At 37.3% G+C, this 17,314-nt stretch overlaps 1 protein-coding gene across 1 annotated transcript; it reads right to left on the bottom strand.

Annotated features, from left to right (window-relative positions):
• Positions 1 to 301: 301 nt before the first annotated feature.
• On the bottom strand, positions 302 to 17,240 carry LOC134853876 (dihydropyrimidine dehydrogenase [NADP(+)]-like). Its single transcript, XM_063869832.1, has 13 exons — positions 15,435 to 17,240; positions 15,038 to 15,170; positions 14,541 to 14,642; positions 12,666 to 12,833; positions 12,200 to 12,371; positions 11,547 to 11,701; positions 10,730 to 10,878; positions 9,932 to 10,055; positions 8,950 to 9,110; positions 8,540 to 8,693; positions 5,484 to 5,673; positions 4,549 to 4,687; positions 302 to 930 (listed from the first exon to the last, which is right to left on the bottom strand). The coding sequence occupies exons 1-13, from the start codon at positions 16,752 to 16,754 to the stop codon at positions 721 to 723; spliced, it is 3,177 nt and encodes a 1,058-aa protein (XP_063725902.1). The 5' UTR covers positions 16,755 to 17,240; the 3' UTR covers positions 302 to 720.
• Between the last annotated feature and the right edge of the window lie 74 nt (positions 17,241 to 17,314).

Below are 17,314 nucleotides of genomic sequence, written 5' to 3'. Positions count from 1 at the left end.
TGAAAAAAATATCTCGACTGAAAATTGCGACAGCCAAATCGTACGATCTAAAATGCCCAAAGTATCAAGCGTATATGTTAAAATAAATGCCAAACCAGGTCACGTAAATCAAAACCTGTTACGTGTAAAGTTATCAATTTTTTTAGAAGTGTTAATTTCATTGAGAAACTAGCTGGCAAATAAAAGAGCGAGGCCGATGAAAAAATGTCGAAAAGAATTTGTCCTCTGAAAGATAAAAAATGAAACTACAGCTCAGATTAAATTATCCAGACAAAAATCTTGAAAAACTTTAAACTCAAAACGCATTTTTCTCAAGTTTTGATCGTTTTGTCCGAATAATTTAAATCAGCAATGTACACCACACTTAACACAAAAACACATTATATATTGAAATTAAATATTTAAGCAAATTGGATATTCAGTTAATAACATAGAACGCAGCGATTAAATCAGACAACCATCAACTAATTACTAAATCGCATCTAGATTGAATACATTGATTGATCTGTTGCATGATCAGTCAGAATAGAATAGCCAAATTCATTTTAATTAAGTAACCAAATAATAAACCAATTCATCATTAATGAAGTCATCGCTAATAATAGTCTCCAAGCTATATCAGCTTGAAACAAAGTTTTGGCGAACAAAAATATGGTTAACTCTAGCTGAATCTAGTAATACATTAGAATTTATCTAGTAATTCCAGATCATAAATTCGATCTACTGACATTCGGCTAATTTGACCACTCCATTTTCCACGCTGGTTTTTACTCCATTCGACACCTGTCGCTGTTCGTGGTCATTTGTGTGGTCTTGTATGGGCACTCCTCTCTTGGGAATGTATGGCCCCTCTCTATGGACCATGGTGATGCAGTCTATGATTGGACATACACTCACGCATAGGGTACAGCCGGTGCAGTCATCGGTCACCTAAAAATAGTTATATCTTTTAAATTGACCCAAAAAATCTTTTAAAATTGACCAAAAATCTCTTTTAAAATTTACTCAAAAAAGTTGAAAAGCTCTAACTAGCTCAATTCACCCCCCCCCCCCCCCCGAAATGTTTAATTAGCTCCATTAACCCCAAAAATGATTTCCATTTGGTAGACAAACATAGCCAACATGCAGTTGGAAAAGTGTCAATGAGCGCAAGCAAACTGAAAGAAATGACTGACTTGTCTTTTGAAAACCTCTTCTTTCAAATTTCAACGAAAAAAATGACTCTTTGAATTTTTAGACAGAGAGGCGAAGCTTCGATTCCCAAACACTTGCGAGAACACGACAAAAAGCAGCTCTATAAAGAGCAATAACAAAACTTAGGACTCTTTCTTTTTCCTGGTGTCCCACTCTTTAACCCTATGATGTTAAACCCCCTCTGTTTACACCCCCTAGATTATAACCCCGTAACATGATAACCCCACAACAATTTAACCCCCATTTAATGACGATAATTTGTTTCAATTAAGTCCTTTTTATAAGTACAGGAGTAGTCCAATTAAATTTACTAATTGAGGCCTGAAAAGCTAGTCCTAATTCACTTGATGCCTCTAGGATCTCAAAAATAATTGCATTTCAATTAGTTAGAGAAATAACCCCTCACTCACGCGTTTAAAACAGAGATAACCTACATGGTGCTAATTGAAGGCAACAAAAGACGTTTGTGAGTTTTATAAAAAAAAAAATCATACTGCCTGTTTCTTTAACCATTGTTATACCACTCTATCAGATCAGATAATGTTTGAAGCGTCATTCCATTTTACTTTATCTTCGAAAGACAAACAAATGCTAGTGGTATCAGGCCACGAGTATTACTTTAAACGCAAAAACAAGACAACAACAAATTGGAACTGCTCAAAGTATCAAACCCATAAACGCCGCGCAACGGCAATTACGGATGGAGAAAACTTTATTGAAACGAGGGGTCAACATAATCACGATATTTCCACGGGCAAACCTGATGCTCGACTAGTTTTGAAAAAAAAACATCAAGGATCTAAGCGATAGTAACACCCCAACGGTCGCAGTCGGAACCGCCATTCAGCCCATTACAGACTACATTGCCACTCAACTAGCCCTACCATCCAAAGAAAATTTAGATCGCACCGCACAACGAGCGCGCAAGCAGCGAGAAGTCTTACCAGTCTCCCCAGCAACCAGAAGTTTCGAAATACCCGAACTTTTCAAAAATTTTACAAGATTTGACAGTGGGCAAAACGATCACGAGAGGATTATTTTAATCGGCGACCCTGAAATGCTACGTGTGCTTGAAACATTCAATTTTTGGTTGGCTGATGGAACTTTTAAATTCACCCCGAAAACAGTTTATCAACTTTACTCCATACACGTTAGTCTTTCAGGAATAGCCCCTGCTTGCATTTATGCGTTCCTGCCAAACAAAACAAAAACTTACCACCGTTTCTTAGAAGCCCTAAAAATAGTAGCCCCTGATAGTAGACCTGAAAAAATTTTACTGGATTTTGAGCAGGCCGCTATTCAAGCGTTTCAGAAAAATTTTCCCGAGACCAAGCTGTCGGGATGTTTCTTCCATCTTTCACAAAGTTTTATGAGAAAAATCGCGGAGCTCGGATTGAAAAAGGATTACGAAACAAACCACCAGCACTGGCTTTTGAAAAAGAAGAAATAGGAAATTCCTACGATAAAATAGTGAAGGAAATTCAAATAGTTTGCGATCGCACCATAAAAGAGTCGGAAAAAATAGCGAAAGTTGACGAGCTTTGCCTTTATTTTGGATCTAACTACATGAAAAGTCTCGTCCCGAATCGGGAAGCCCTATTCCCCCCTTCATTATGGAATCAAAGGGATGTGGCATCATCGGGTTTGGCCAGAACAACAAATGCTCTAGAGGGCTGGCATTATGGCATACAGTCATACTTCAGTGGATCGCATCCCAGTATATGGAAAGTGATTGCAAATTTGCAAAAAGACGCTTCCGTCCAAAAAATTAATTTCTATAACGCCTCGAGTGGGCACCAATTTACAAAAAAGAAAAAAATACCGGGTGCTCAACGAAAAAGTGCAAAGTATTATGCATGTTTACGAAGAAAAAACAGATTTGCATTTCTTTCGCGCTAAGGCGAACTTGAGTTAAATATTTGCTATTTATTCTACATTGCCAAGCAACAAAATTTTTTCCAAGTTTAATTATTTGCCTTGATTTTTCAAAATTGAGCTAGAGTCGATTTGAAACCGGCAAAATAAAGAAGACATACAAGGTGTTGATGTTTCTTTTCCCTCCGCCCAACCCTCTAAGGTTAACCCATCTTGTACCCTTGATATACCCGTTATCATATTTACCCGAAATTCAACTTTTTTTTTTGAAAAATTGGAAAAAATTTTGTGCCGCCAGGGATTCGATCCTTTGATCTCTAGATTTCGAGACTAACGCTTTAACCACTATACCATGAGGCCTTTAGTTGTCATCCGAATTATTGCTCCAAATTTGGCTCTTTGATCTTTAATTACGCCCATGTTTGAGTTTTCAAAGCGTAGATCAATTCTGTCGGCGCCAAAGATCAAAGTCAAGAAATTCAAATGGTTTTGGAATGTTTTGTATGGGACTGTTTTAAGAACCCTTTTTTGATTTCGGACCTTTTGTATGGGACTGTTTTGTATATGCACCAAATTGAATCATGTCGGTCGGATTCGTTTTCAAGTTCATATCAAAGTCTAGACTATCGGCAAGGTCAATTCTGTTCAAATCTAAAACGCATTTAGCAGCGTGCATGTTATCTCATTTTGGTTCGCAAAATTTTTCGCAATTAAAGCTTTGATGTTTACCGACGATATGGTTCCGAATCCTTTTCAAGTAAGTTTCACTTTGATTCTAACAATTGGTTTTAAAAAGAGGTTAAATTGTAGTGGGGTTATCTAATTTCGGGGTTATATGAGAGGGGGTTAAGAAAAAGGGGGCTACAAAACACGGGGTGATAAGCTTGGGAACCCTTTTCCTCACATAAGCATCAATTTTATGGTGTAACGAGGGGATTTACAAAATTAAACATGAAGACCAAATAAGTTTGTCATGGCCTTATTAGTTCGCATGCCAATTTTTGTAACATTCGGATAAAGTAAACAAAATTTCACTAGTAAAAATTTACAGGTGAGGAAAAAGGAAAAAATCTAAATTCGAAATAATCCTCGAATTAGCAAAAAATCGTCTGCCTGTGAGATTCGAAATTTATTCGAAAAATCAATAAAATTAACCGATTTGAGAAAAATGGATCAGTACATAATTTTTTTTATCGCTGTAAAATCTTAAATAAAAACCAGGGGCGGGTTTAGGGGTGAGTGGGGGAGGACGCCCCCCTCAGGGATTCGACCCCCTGTCGACTCAAACGGTCCCCTTTGTACTATTTTGAGATATCCATTTTTGGCGGACCGACCCTAAAAACTTTCAAGGGGCGCTTTTGGCGCCAATATCTAATAATTGTGAGGGGGAGCGCGCGCCGAAAAAACGTGATTTTTTGGTTATAATGTTCCAACACCATAATCTATGCCAACTCGTTGATTTTAATCAATCTAACTGACCTTGGGCAGGTGTGTTTGGGGGTCGAAAGAGATGGCCTGGTAGCCAGAGTCGTTGCAGGCCATGTAGCACTTGCCACAATTGATGCACATGTCTTCGTCTATCAGGGCCACCACCTGCTCCTTACTACTCAATTCGTACCTACAATACAATTTATTGTGATCAACAAAGCCACGCGACAGTTGGAAAAGTGTCAATCAACCTAAGGAACTCGAAAAAAAATGGGCTGATTTTTTGAAAAAAAAGAAGAAAACTTCGACTTTCAAAGTAAAAACTATAGCGTTAAAGCTCTTTGAAGTTCAAGAAAAATTAGCGAAATTTGAGAACTGCATCAATAGGTAAAACTTTAATTTCTCTGGGAAATCTGATAATCAATTTCCATTTTCGAAATTCTTTAGAAGTCGATCACATTTTTCATGACATTTACATTTTTGCTGTTCGATAGCGAAGTTTGCCTTCCTTTTAACAAAAAAAATGAAGTGAACTGAAAAAAAAAATTCAAATGTCAAACCGCTAAGCATCAAATTTGAGGGTGAAAAAAGTTAAGATTTTTGGTGATATATTACAATAGGTGGTAGGATCAATTTCAATAACTGCATCGCTTTTTTTTCTACTTCACACATTATTTGAAAATTATTTCAAGGCAAAATTTCTAGGCAAAAGATGTGTAAATGTGAAATTTTGAATAGCATTTCATTTGGCAGAGTAATGTTATAGAAAAACTAACTTAGTCTTAGTACAAGTGATTGAAAATGAAATATTAATTAAAAATGACTATTTTATGCATTATAGTTCTCAAATTTAATACATGCACTATACTCAAAATTACCACCTAGTGTAATATATCACCAGATTTTTTTCCTGAAACAAGAAAAAAAAATCGCCAATTAAGATTACTCACTACGTTCATTACTCTTAAAAAAGTAGACAAGCTCACCAGTTTCCGATTCGGTCCAGAGCTTTTCCGATCAAATCATTGACTCTAGGCACTCCTCTCACTTGCTTCGGAGACAGCAGTTGCCTTTTAGTAGTTTCAGTAACTGTATCTTTATTGGCAGCTGTTTCTTTCTTGAGTTTAGCCTCTCGCAATTTCTTGTCCACCAAATAAGTTCCGAACGAAGGGAGACCTGAAAACACAATAAAGAAGAATTGAATCAAAGTTTAAATTAGTGTAATAAAGAGAAATTGCCAATATTGGAGTACAATCAAATTTCATCGGATCAGATATAATGAGGTCAAATTTATGACGCATGAAAACTATACACTAAAAAAATTGAGCTTCGCGATGCAGAAATGAAAACAAAAACTACTACTCTTGAAGCAAAAAGTAAACAGCGTCTCCAGAAAACAGTAAACTTCGAGAGAACGTTAAGGCACTGAAAGTGAGTTTCTAGAAAGAACGCAGCTTTTCAATGACAAAAATAGGAAACAGGATTACCTTTCGAAAATGGTTCAAAAAAATTCGAGAAAAACTTATACCTAATTTTTTACAGTTTCGGAATTTCGAAAACCGGATCATCATTAGTCAATTTTCCGTTGAAATGATACCAACTTTTTGACTTTCTTTATGAGCTTTAACTTCAATTCTTATATTTAAAACTTTTTCCTTCTGATACCAAAAAATATCGGAAACAAAAAGACAGCTTTCAGAGCCTGTAAAAATGGTAAACGAAAGTCATTCAAACACAGAGGCATGGCAGTGCTTCGCAAAACTTCCGATACAACGCAAGCTTAGCATTTCAAGCTAGCGAATAGAAAAAGAGATGGAAAACCATAACTAGAAATATTAATCTTGAATGAAAAAAATCTACAAAAATTTCAGTAGAACACAGTCGAGAAACGCAACCAACAGCATTAAACAAGCAATCACTAGCATATACGTAACGGCCACTTAGCCGATAAGATATGGTTAGAAGCCCGTTGAGCCAAAAATTCCAAAAAACATTGTTGTCAAAATCTGTAAAAATTTTTAAAAAAAATCAATTTTCTCATAAAATGTTGGAAACACTTTATTTAAAAACTCATAGACGCCCCACCCCCTTTATAACAATCGCTCTTGAAACGTATGAAAGCAAAAACAAATCTCTTCAAATGACGAAATAAAAGATAGCTAAGGCTATACAATATAGGCCTAAACCAATTAAGCGAAGAAAAACAATAAAAAACAACAACCAAAATCAGAGATCAAAACTAAATTACAAATACTTAACTAGCTTTAAGTGGCCTATCACGAAACAAACCTAGAGATGAAAATGACAAAAAAAATGATAGCCATGAGAAAATCAAAAAAAAATAAATGAACCAAATAGAACTAAAAACGAACGATTGAGTTGATTTTACATATCTCTCTAATTTCGACGATAAAAGTTATACCACATTACAGCTCTTTAAAAATCAGGAATTTTTAATGATTGATATCTTTTCCGTAAAACTAACTCAATTTGAGACAAAGCTGCGAGAGGTGATTACAATTAAACTGCCAATAATAGGCAGCAATATTGCCAACAATATTAGACTTTTTTACGCTCGAAAATGAAAGTTATTCACGTTTATTCTCAGAGTCATTCGTTTGTTCGCATGAATTAAATTTGAGCCTAACAATTATTAATTTAATTTTATCCTGAAAAAGAACCGTTAAAAAATCAACACCTTAATTTCTTAATTGACACTTAAAAATTTTGAGAATTAGATTTAGCAAAACTTTCACAAGAGACAATAACTGATCTCAATGGGCGCTGGTTATTGAACAGAAAGAGCACATAACACACTAAATCAAAAGAAAAACAAGGATACCTAGTTACTGTGCAAGTAGCACAGAATGTTCCGACCATAGTCTTCAAAAAAACTTCATTTTTTCTTAAAATTAGGGTAATTTTTTCTGCGTGATTTGATAAAAGGATCTGATGTAAAACTATAATTTAGGCATCATCGTCAGTCATAGTAAGTTAAAAAGAGCAAATTGGACAAAACATTTGTGGAAAACTGAGTAGAAAAACATTTATAAAAACAACTTTCAAAAATTCGAAATTTGTCTTTTCAAACTTTTTGCAGAAAATTTTTTTAAAGTTTTTGGTTCCCAAAAAGGCGCTAATAAACTCGAAACACTAAATTTATTTGCTTAAAATTGAGTTTTCAAGATTTAAATTAAGCATAAATAAGCTGCTGTAAGCCTGGTCCGCTCGATTTATTCGCTCGAAATAGAAAAGAAATCAATAATTTCAAACGGTTTTCTTTCGATAACTGTGCAAAAACTTTTAGAAATTTTTAATGTCGGTCGATTCACGACTCAAAAGGCTTGAATTTGGTATATCACTCGACCCATTCAGATGATTATTTGTGGTACCTGATTTTGCGTGAAAAACAAGAAAAGAAACTACACACACCCGAATACTAATTTCCTCCTCAATTTTCAAATAATCGGAACAACAAAAAAACTCTCAGTGAACCAAATCGAAAGAAATAAAAGGCTATATTCTTTGAGCCGGAAAAAAGTCTAACATTTTTGTAAAAAAAAACTCAATCTACAGGCTCTTTGACAACTATGTCTGTTTCTGTTAGACGAGTTGTTTACAGGATATAAAGCCAATAGCCGTGATAGTAACCCTGATATCACTTGCTGATCACAGAGTAAAAAGCATGAACATTGCAATCGAAATGAATACTGAAGACTGTTGATAATATTGATAAAAACAATTAATTTTCTAATTTTTATATTTTAATTTATTAGTCAACTAGTCGAAAATATACGTGGCAATTTAAGGTAAACATAACGAAAAAATCTCGTTGCAGTTTTATCAATTATTGACACCTGAATATTTAGTTATGCTCTTTTTAGCAACGAGGAAAAACGTCTAAATAACGAAATCTTCAAATAGTTTTTTCAGTGACCATTATTTTACGCGATTTAGACAATTTCGATCGAATACATTATGATAATTTTAAACGCAAGCTACGTGGATCTTTGCAAAGATTGTCTATAAGAATAAAAGGCACCTGTGTTCTGTAGCTTGACAGTCTTTCCCAATTGGTGCTTGGGGGTGGGGGGACTCTGTCCATTCCATCCGAGGGAGTCCAAATCCAGACTCTTTAGGTACAGCAGGGTCCGAAGTCCAGAACAGTAGTCGTCGATCAGTGTGAAGTCCTGGTTCTACAAACAGTTGGCATTAGAGTAAATTAGAATACACCAAAATGTTTGATTAGTATGAGCTATTACAGCTTTATTTAAAAAGAGTAGTTCAGTTTTTGGGAGAGCAAAAAAATTGAAAGAAAAATGAGAAAGTATTAACAATTAGATTTTTCCTCGATCAGTTATTTCCATTTCAGTCTCTGGCGGTAAATTTGTCTAGATCGCCAAGATAATTTTATATAAAAAGATGGTTAACCTGGAGTTAAATAGTACTCACCTGGACAGCGCTGCATATTTGGACTGCAGCTGCGCCCGCGTGAATGAACTGGAGTGCCACCTCGGCTGAGTCTATTCCCCCAGTAGCTAACACAGGGTAGCCAGGGAGTGCTTTGCTGATTGCAGACACCGCCTTCAACGCAATCGGACGAATTGCATTGCCTAGAATTACAAAAATGAAAATCCACGAAAACTAACTAGCAGTCAAAAGGGGGATACTCTTTTTTTAAATCAACCAAGGAATTTTCGAGCAAAAAATAGACTTTGGTAGCACACTTGAAAGACTATCGACAGGCCAAAAATGGCGTTCGCGTGTCACTTTGAATGGCATTGATCAAGAGAGATTATTTTCAGCCCAAGTTTCCTCATCAAAGTCTAGTAAATGATGGCGTCGAAGGCGAAAGAAAACTATTAGGTCCAGTATGACAAAAATGTAGTAAAAAAAGTTCCGATTTCCATTCCGAGCGGTGAAGGATTTAGATTCAGGTTCGATTTAGATTCAGGGAGGCACTTAGCATAGTAGGAAGGTGATCACTTCAAGATGATCGTCAGATCGTGTAATCGATCCCCTGCCATGGCAATTATAGTGTGTGAGGACGAGCTCTCACTTGACCTCTAGCTTCAGGTGTGCCACAGCCTGATCGATTACGGCTGCAATAGTGGTACCACGTGAAAGTTTTAAAAGCAAAAAAACGGCATTGAGTCGCAACAAAAAGAGCTTCGCTCAACAAAATAACTCAGTCTGGAATGTGGGGAAATAATAGAAACGGACTATGCTTAGACAGGCTGAATAGCCTTTCATAGATCCTCTGCGTTTCGCAGAAACCACAACTAAAAAGATTTTCCAACTGATTGTATTTTCGACGTATATATTCAACTTGTTATCATTATTTAACTTTTAACACATTTTAACTTGTGATATTTTAAAAAGACCTGAGTCATTTAGCAGGAAAGGAATCTACACGGATGCTATGCTTTCCTACCGGAAACTCCTCCGTAAGTGGTTCTCTGCTGAATGCCCACTTTGGGCCATGCACTGCCTCCCGCATCCAGACCCATCAGGCCAGACACTGTGTTGGTCGCAGTCACCCCATCGGCCCCTCCATCCTACAACAAGGATCTTGTCAACTATCCCCCCCACCCATATTGCAAGGAAGAGGAGCTGGAAAATTCGTTACAAGGTATCATAAGGGGGAAATAGCTAGCAAGCAAACATAAAAATTAAAACAAAGATGAGCTGCACTTCACAACAAACATACGCAAAAAAACGAATAAAAAACACAAACAGCTCAACAAGCACAGATGGGAGGAGAAGGAGGGGGGGGGGGGGGGGGGTCGAAACCACTTTCTGCTACGCCTTAGACAAACACTAAGAAAGTTGCGAGGTACGCTAGAAACAAGTGGACTAATCTTAGAATACCAGGGTTGTCATGTAACATCTAAGTAACAACCAGGGTTGTTACTTGGATTGTCATGCTAAATTCAAGCTTAGCTATGAAATTAGCTATCCACTAATTATATATCATATTTCCTATTATAACCAAGACTGTCCAATTGCCATTTGAACTCATTCTAGCGCGAGCTATTTAAAAAACCACTCTAAAATACGCATCAAACTATGATCGATGAAAATGTTTAAAAAAAAAGGCTTCGCAAGAATTTTTTCTTAATTGACGACCTGAACACTTCCAACTGCTTCGATATAATGTGCTAGCCTTCCAATTTAGAGAAAATTCTACGCGCATAATTAATATCAATTTTGTGCCTGTCGAGATTCGAACCTGGGCAGCCTTGGCAATTGCGACGATGCTGGTGACGTTGGGGGTGAGTTTGGCGAAGAATGGTATAGACACAGCAGTCCTCACCCACTGACATATGGCCTGCACAAGTTCCGGATCCTGACCACAAGCCAAACCCATGCCCTTCTCTCCTGGAAAAAAAACATCTTGGAGTCAAAAGCTAATTATAGCTTGAGTCAAATTGTAGACAATAGTCTTTCCGGTCAGCGAGTAAAAAAACCTGTAAAGGGGGGTGTTGTTTTTGGCACCAAATTGAGCATATTTTCAACGTTTGGTTCCCCAAAAATTAGATAAGACCCTGAAGAAAGATAAGACCCTGAAGATAAGACTCATGGAAAAAAAAAACATCTTGGAGTCAAAAGCTAATTATAGCTTGAGTCAAATTGTAGACAATAGTCTTTCCGGTCAGCGAGTAAAAAAACCTGTAAAGGGGGGTGTTGTTTTTGGCACCAAATTGAGCATATTTTCAACGTTTGGTTCCCCAAAAATTAGATAAGACCCTGAAGTGCATTAAATCATGGGATACAGGGTACGAGGTGTTGCGGGGGGTCTCGGCAATTAAAAAGTGCAAAGTAAGCAACTGTTTACAAGTGCTTTTAAACTATTTTCACAAATAGCAGGATCTGTCTTGCAGACTTGATTTTTTCAGGGACCCAACTAACATACTTGTACCCTGGGTTACCAGCTGGTCGAAAAAAACTAGTGACTTAGTCAAAACCTATCGAAAATACTTTAAAAAGTGACGTATAAAAAGGACACCATTTTGACAAAACGTTCTACAATTTGTACAGTGACTAACCCATTCCATGTGGGCAGGAAAGATTGAGTTCCAGGGCATCGGCCCCACTCTCCTCCGCCCTCTTGGCCAGCTCAGTCCAATCTGCCTCGTCGAAGGAACACATGATGGATGCAATCACTATCTGGGAGGGGAAGTCACGCTTCAATTCACGCACACTACACACAACAAATCGTACATCAAAAAACATACACACAGCTTTAAAGAAAACTATTTTAATCAGATGATGCTTTTCAAACAGAGTTTTAACAAAAAAAGTATATCATCATAAAACTCTGTGAAATTCCGAAATATTTTTATCATAGACACGTTCGTTATCATAAAAACCAACCCAATTCAATAAAACTGGATCAATATTTACTTTTCTTATTCCACTGGTTGGGAAAATTCAAATATCTATACTGACTTCTTTCATAATTTTTCAAAAACACATGAAGACTAAAAAAACGAAAAACAGCGTATACTGAAAAACCAGTTGGATCTTACACCCTTTTAACCAAGTATGTGTGTAATTGATATCAACTCCAAATCTCAGAGTTGTTTGCACATAGTTGGTTAAGCACAACAGCGGTTCTTTGCGAAGAGCTGAACAGCTCGTATATTTGCTCGTGCTCCGTGAAAAAAGATGGTCCAAATTAATCACCATATGAACTGACCTCTGACACCAGTAGGCACAACTCTTCTCACTGATGAGTTCTATGTTGAGAAATGAGCCCTGGCCAGGTCCATACATGTGGCCAGATGTAGTGCCCCTCACTATTCTGGGCGACACATTAGTCACTATGTCCTTGTCCAGGCCAAACGTCTTCGTCAGCACAAAACCCCAACCTGAAAACAAAGGTTTTTCCCCGCGTCGGACGTTTTCATGCTTCTTGAAGGGATAAATAAGGAACTTTATTTATTCCATACTAGTTGTTTCGACGCTTTAACAGCCAATTTTGGGTACTTCCAATGAGTATAAATAAGTCTACTTTTAGCTCATTTTGAATCTTCAGCTTGGTATATGTGCAGGGAGTCAAAACTTAGTTAATTAACATTTCGATCCTCATACAGTCCAGCCTATTGTATAAAGTCTATACAGACTCATTTGAAGTAGCAATTAAGAATTAATACTCAGCGTACCCTGTTGGAATGCCCTCCTGATCATGGCGGAGGTGGTGGTGGGAGGGGCACTGGCCAGTCCGAAGGGGTTGGGCAAGTGGAGGCCACAAATGTCCACTGAGATGTCCACCAGATCCACAGCCGAACAGAACTGGGGAAGACCACTAGAGATGGCCGAGGAATCCGTTCCTGAAGAAAGAGGGGAGCGGAGTGCACTTCAAATGCTTTTTTTTTCAGAAGAACATGTTTATTTCAAATAACCTCTTAGTTAATAAAACATGTCTAGGAATGATTATATTTACCAGCAATGAACTATATAGTTTAAACTGAACGTGTCACCAATTATCTAATTATTTACTAAATAGCTCAAGGAAAAACTTATTTGAAGTAATTTCTGATAGCTCCGAGCGATCTGCCAATTGGTACTGATTTGTGTTTAACAAGTTGCGAGATGTGACCAGTCTGATTTCTCTAGGCATTGAACTCCATTTTATAATGCAGCCTCTCGCCGCTGATTTTTGACTTTTTTGTTGTTCGATCGACTCTGGGTATTAGTTGTACAGTTGTCGCGTTTCTATGCTGATGATTATTTGCTGTACACGAGTTTGAAAAAAAAACAAACACTCGAAAACAAATTTCTTATTCACTCACAAAGATCGGAACAAGAAGCATATTCGTTGGCTATGCAAACCGAACAGAAAGATCTGACACCTTAAAATTAGAATTTAAGGTGTCGGATCTTTTTTTTTCACTTCTTTCTCAAATTTGTGTAGTTTTTAGTTGAGTGCGGAGAGAAGGATTAAAAGCTAGCCTAAATCAAACTACCAACTATTTTAGCAATGGCTAATGTATCTTAATTCAAAATTTGAGGTTTAATGAATCAATATGAAGTAAGATTCTTTTAGGACCAAAAAAACTCAACAAGTTCTTCTCGACACTGAGAAAACTTCATGAAATTTTTTTCTGTATTTTTTCTTTGAGTAAACACACTAATGCTTACGCTCACCAGAACTAAAACATTATTAAATAAATCTCAAAAAATGTCTTCATGTTGCATATTTTTCCACCGATAGCTATTGCAAGAATTGTCTGTATTAGTTACACAGCAGCCAGGTGATCTTTTAATTTCCGCCATTGCAAATGGGGAGATATTTTGCATTCGGGTGGAGTCCAAGTAGCGCAGAATGTGCCAACCATATTTATGAAAAAAAAAACTAGGAAACGTTTTTCAGTTTTTTCAAAGTAGTGTCGTTTTGTGTGCACGGTAGGCTGAAAGTACCTGAGGTAAAGCCTAAAACTCGGGCAAATTTCATAATCATAGTTGAAAAGTCATAATGGGCACTAATTTCCGCCAAAAATTTTCTCTTCAAAAAAGGACTAGAAAAAGAAAAAAAATAGAGTTGCTCAAATTTTTTTCAGAACTTTTTTTGTGTTTTATACCCAAGATGTGGCTAAAATACATTTAAAGCTGCCTTTTTACCGGAAAATTAATAAATCTTTTTGACTTGAATTAAATACCCAAGCTTAAATCTTTCTATAATAAGCCTGCTTTGAAATTTTTTGAAAAACCGCCCCCTCCCTCTCGAAAAAATCCTAGAACCGCCCCTGAACAAACTACGAGCTGTTCAGCTCTTCAAGTAGAACAACTGTTTTAAACCTGGTTAAGATTTACATGCACTATCATTGGTTTTTTTTTCTGGGCTGTTAACGTAGCCTTACCCTCGAGCAACGAGCACGGATCATAATGAGCTTTCTATATCGTATAACCTTTCGACTAAGAGGCGAAAACCTGGCCACTTCACAGCCTCTCTCATTTGTGCGACTCGGGTTGGAAAAATAAACTCGTAATTTAACGCAGTCGCTGTTTGTTTTAATAAGATCTTAAAATATATTTACCTTGTATGTACTTGTGTATGGACATGGCGGCCGTCTTCCCATCGTTGACTGATTCCACAGTAGTGTTGGCCACTCCCGCCAGATCCCCGCCCACAAACACTCCTGCAATACAGCCACATAACGCACTCAGTAACAATCATTTCTTTTTTTGTAAATCAATTATCCTTTTCATTAATCACACATGCAATTAGCCATTTATTTCAAAAGCTAATTAAAAATGTTTCAAAAGCTTTGTTTTATTTCAAAAGCTAATTGAAAATGTTATTCATGCTTGAAATTCTTAAAAACAAACTGAAAGTTGCTTTTCACATTCAACAATCTCTTAACCTACCAGAATCAACCGATCCACTTGGGACACCAGTTCATAAGCTAATTCAGAATACTTTTTTTAATTATTATGGTATAAATATTTGATGGTCGAACATATCCTATAATATGTACCGACAAAAAGCAATACCTCAAGGTCATATTTAATTGATTTGAATGCACTGACTAACCTGGTACGGAAGTGGACATATCCTTGTCATTGACAAGTGGGAGACCCCACTGGTCGAAGGGCAGGGGACTCATCGCATCTCTCAACACAGGGTCCGTCAGGCCAGAGCCAAACGCCGAGATCACATAGTTGGCCTAAATTGTTAAAATATGTTCTTTCCAGCTAGATGCCCATAACCAAAGTCTTTTTGTGGTTCGTAAGTTTTTTACCTACATGTATCGATTGTGCCATTTTTAATCTTAATTAAAGGAAAAATGTACTTATTGCCAAATAAAATGACTATCATGTTTCAAAATCAAGAGCTGAGGAGGTTCGAAGTCTTAAATTAACTGATTGATTAAACCGCCCTAAAATTATTACTTTCATGTAAAACTAGAAAGTTACTCTCCAACTCTTACCTTAATTGTAGCCTCCTGCTCTGGATCCTCCACAAACCGTCCACTCTCATTCTCTTCAGTTCTTAAGAACTTCATGCCCATAATCTTACCACACTTCACAATCACTCTCTTGGGAGACAAAAACGGGACAAACTCACACTTCTCTTCCACCGCCAACTGCATCTCTTCAGGCACCGCACGGATGTTTGAGAATCCACGACGGAAAACAACCAAGACCTTCGAGGCCCCGCAACGTAGCGCTGACGTCGCACAATCAAAGGCAGTGTCGCCGCATCCGAGAACAATTACCCTGCCAGACAAAACCGGAAGTTTCGGTGTCTTACAACCGCACATTTCGGGTTTACTAGACTGGGTCACAAGTGGTAAGAAATCTTTCGAGGTGTAAAATCCATTTTCAGCAGTAAGATTGTCAAACGCTGGGATCAGTTTCGGTTCTGGAAGTCCGAACCCCAAAAACACTGCTTTATTTTCGGACATCAACTTTTCAACCGTAAAATCCTTTCCGAGACTTTTGTTGAACTCAATTTTAACACCAATGTTTTCCATGAGCTCTACTTCATATGACACGACATTAAACGGAAGCCGATATTGAGGAATTTCAGACGAACTTAATCCGCCGACATATGAGTTCCGTTCATAAATTGTCACGTCTCGGTATCCCAGTCGTGCCAAAAACGTGGCACAGCTTATACTCGCAGGACCGCATCCAACTAAAGCTACTTTCGAATCATAACTTGGGTCATTTTTAGTCTTCGTGACTATATCTGGTGCCACGATTTGCGGAATACGCAGTTTCTGGAGGATTTCGGTCGCGAACTGCTGCAAACCCCCTATATTGATAGGTCCTTCCTCCGAAGCGTATAAATTGCACCCACCCACACACAAATCACTTGTAGGGCAAACCATTCCACACGTTAACCCGAGGGGGTTATCGGAGAAAATCGACTTGGCTGCGCCGTAGTAATTCTTGTTACCGATGCTAGTTATAAATGATTTTATATCTAACTGAGTAGGACAGCTTTTCTGACACGGCGCATCGGCACATTTTAAACATCGGTTTGCTTCTCGCAACGCAGCTCGTTCGCTTAGAGTAGTATGTTTAATATCGGAGAAATCGTTCGTCAAAATTGAATCCGAGCTACATTTTGACCCACATGAAGTAGCGGCGTTGATATTAACATTGCGTTTCCAGTGTTGTTTTTCAACTTTTGTGCTTTTTGTTGGCTTCACTGAAGCCGTTGATTTGACTCTTGGGTTCAGTGACAGAAGACTTTCGATATCGGTCGGATCCCGGCTCAAAAACCCAGCAGTCGGTGACATGGTAAGAATTTGATCAAATTTAATTTGTCATTAAAATTTTAATTACTCCAATACAAGTATTACTAATCCAAAGCTTAACTTAGCTAGTCCCGAGCAATGAACTTATCAGTTCATAAAAGTTATGACTCCAAAATCAATTTGCTACTTCGGCTCAAATGATTTTCTGTAAATAGAATTATCAGGTACACGCCATTAACCTGAGCTGATAACTATATTTGCTCCATTTGCATTTTAAGTATATTTGCATGATAATTTCTACTGTAACTCCTCGATATTTTACAGTGGTTCAGTGTAAGCTTCATACATTTTATGATCTTTTCTCATTACTTTTGTATGACCTGTAAGTTTGTATGACCTTTCCTCATTGGTGTATTTTGGTGAACTTAATTTGTACCATCGGTTAGACTTAAAACAAACAATTTGGCTTGCCTGCCACGTTTTCAAACACGGATGTCTTGATGCATACGAATTCATGCAGTGTACAATGTTTTTGATACATTTGAAGCTCAAATGCCTAGAGGTCCAATCACTTCCACCAGCGTAATCTCATATCTGTTGCT

The sequence above is a fragment of the Symsagittifera roscoffensis genome, chromosome 9, assembly GCF_963678635.1.
Source record: "Symsagittifera roscoffensis chromosome 9, txSymRosc1.1, whole genome shotgun sequence".
In the NCBI taxonomy this organism is placed as follows: Eukaryota; Metazoa; Xenacoelomorpha; order Acoela; family Convolutidae; genus Symsagittifera; species Symsagittifera roscoffensis.
Note: the sequence above shows the minus strand (reverse complement) of the source record. Positions and strands in the feature narration are given on the sequence as shown.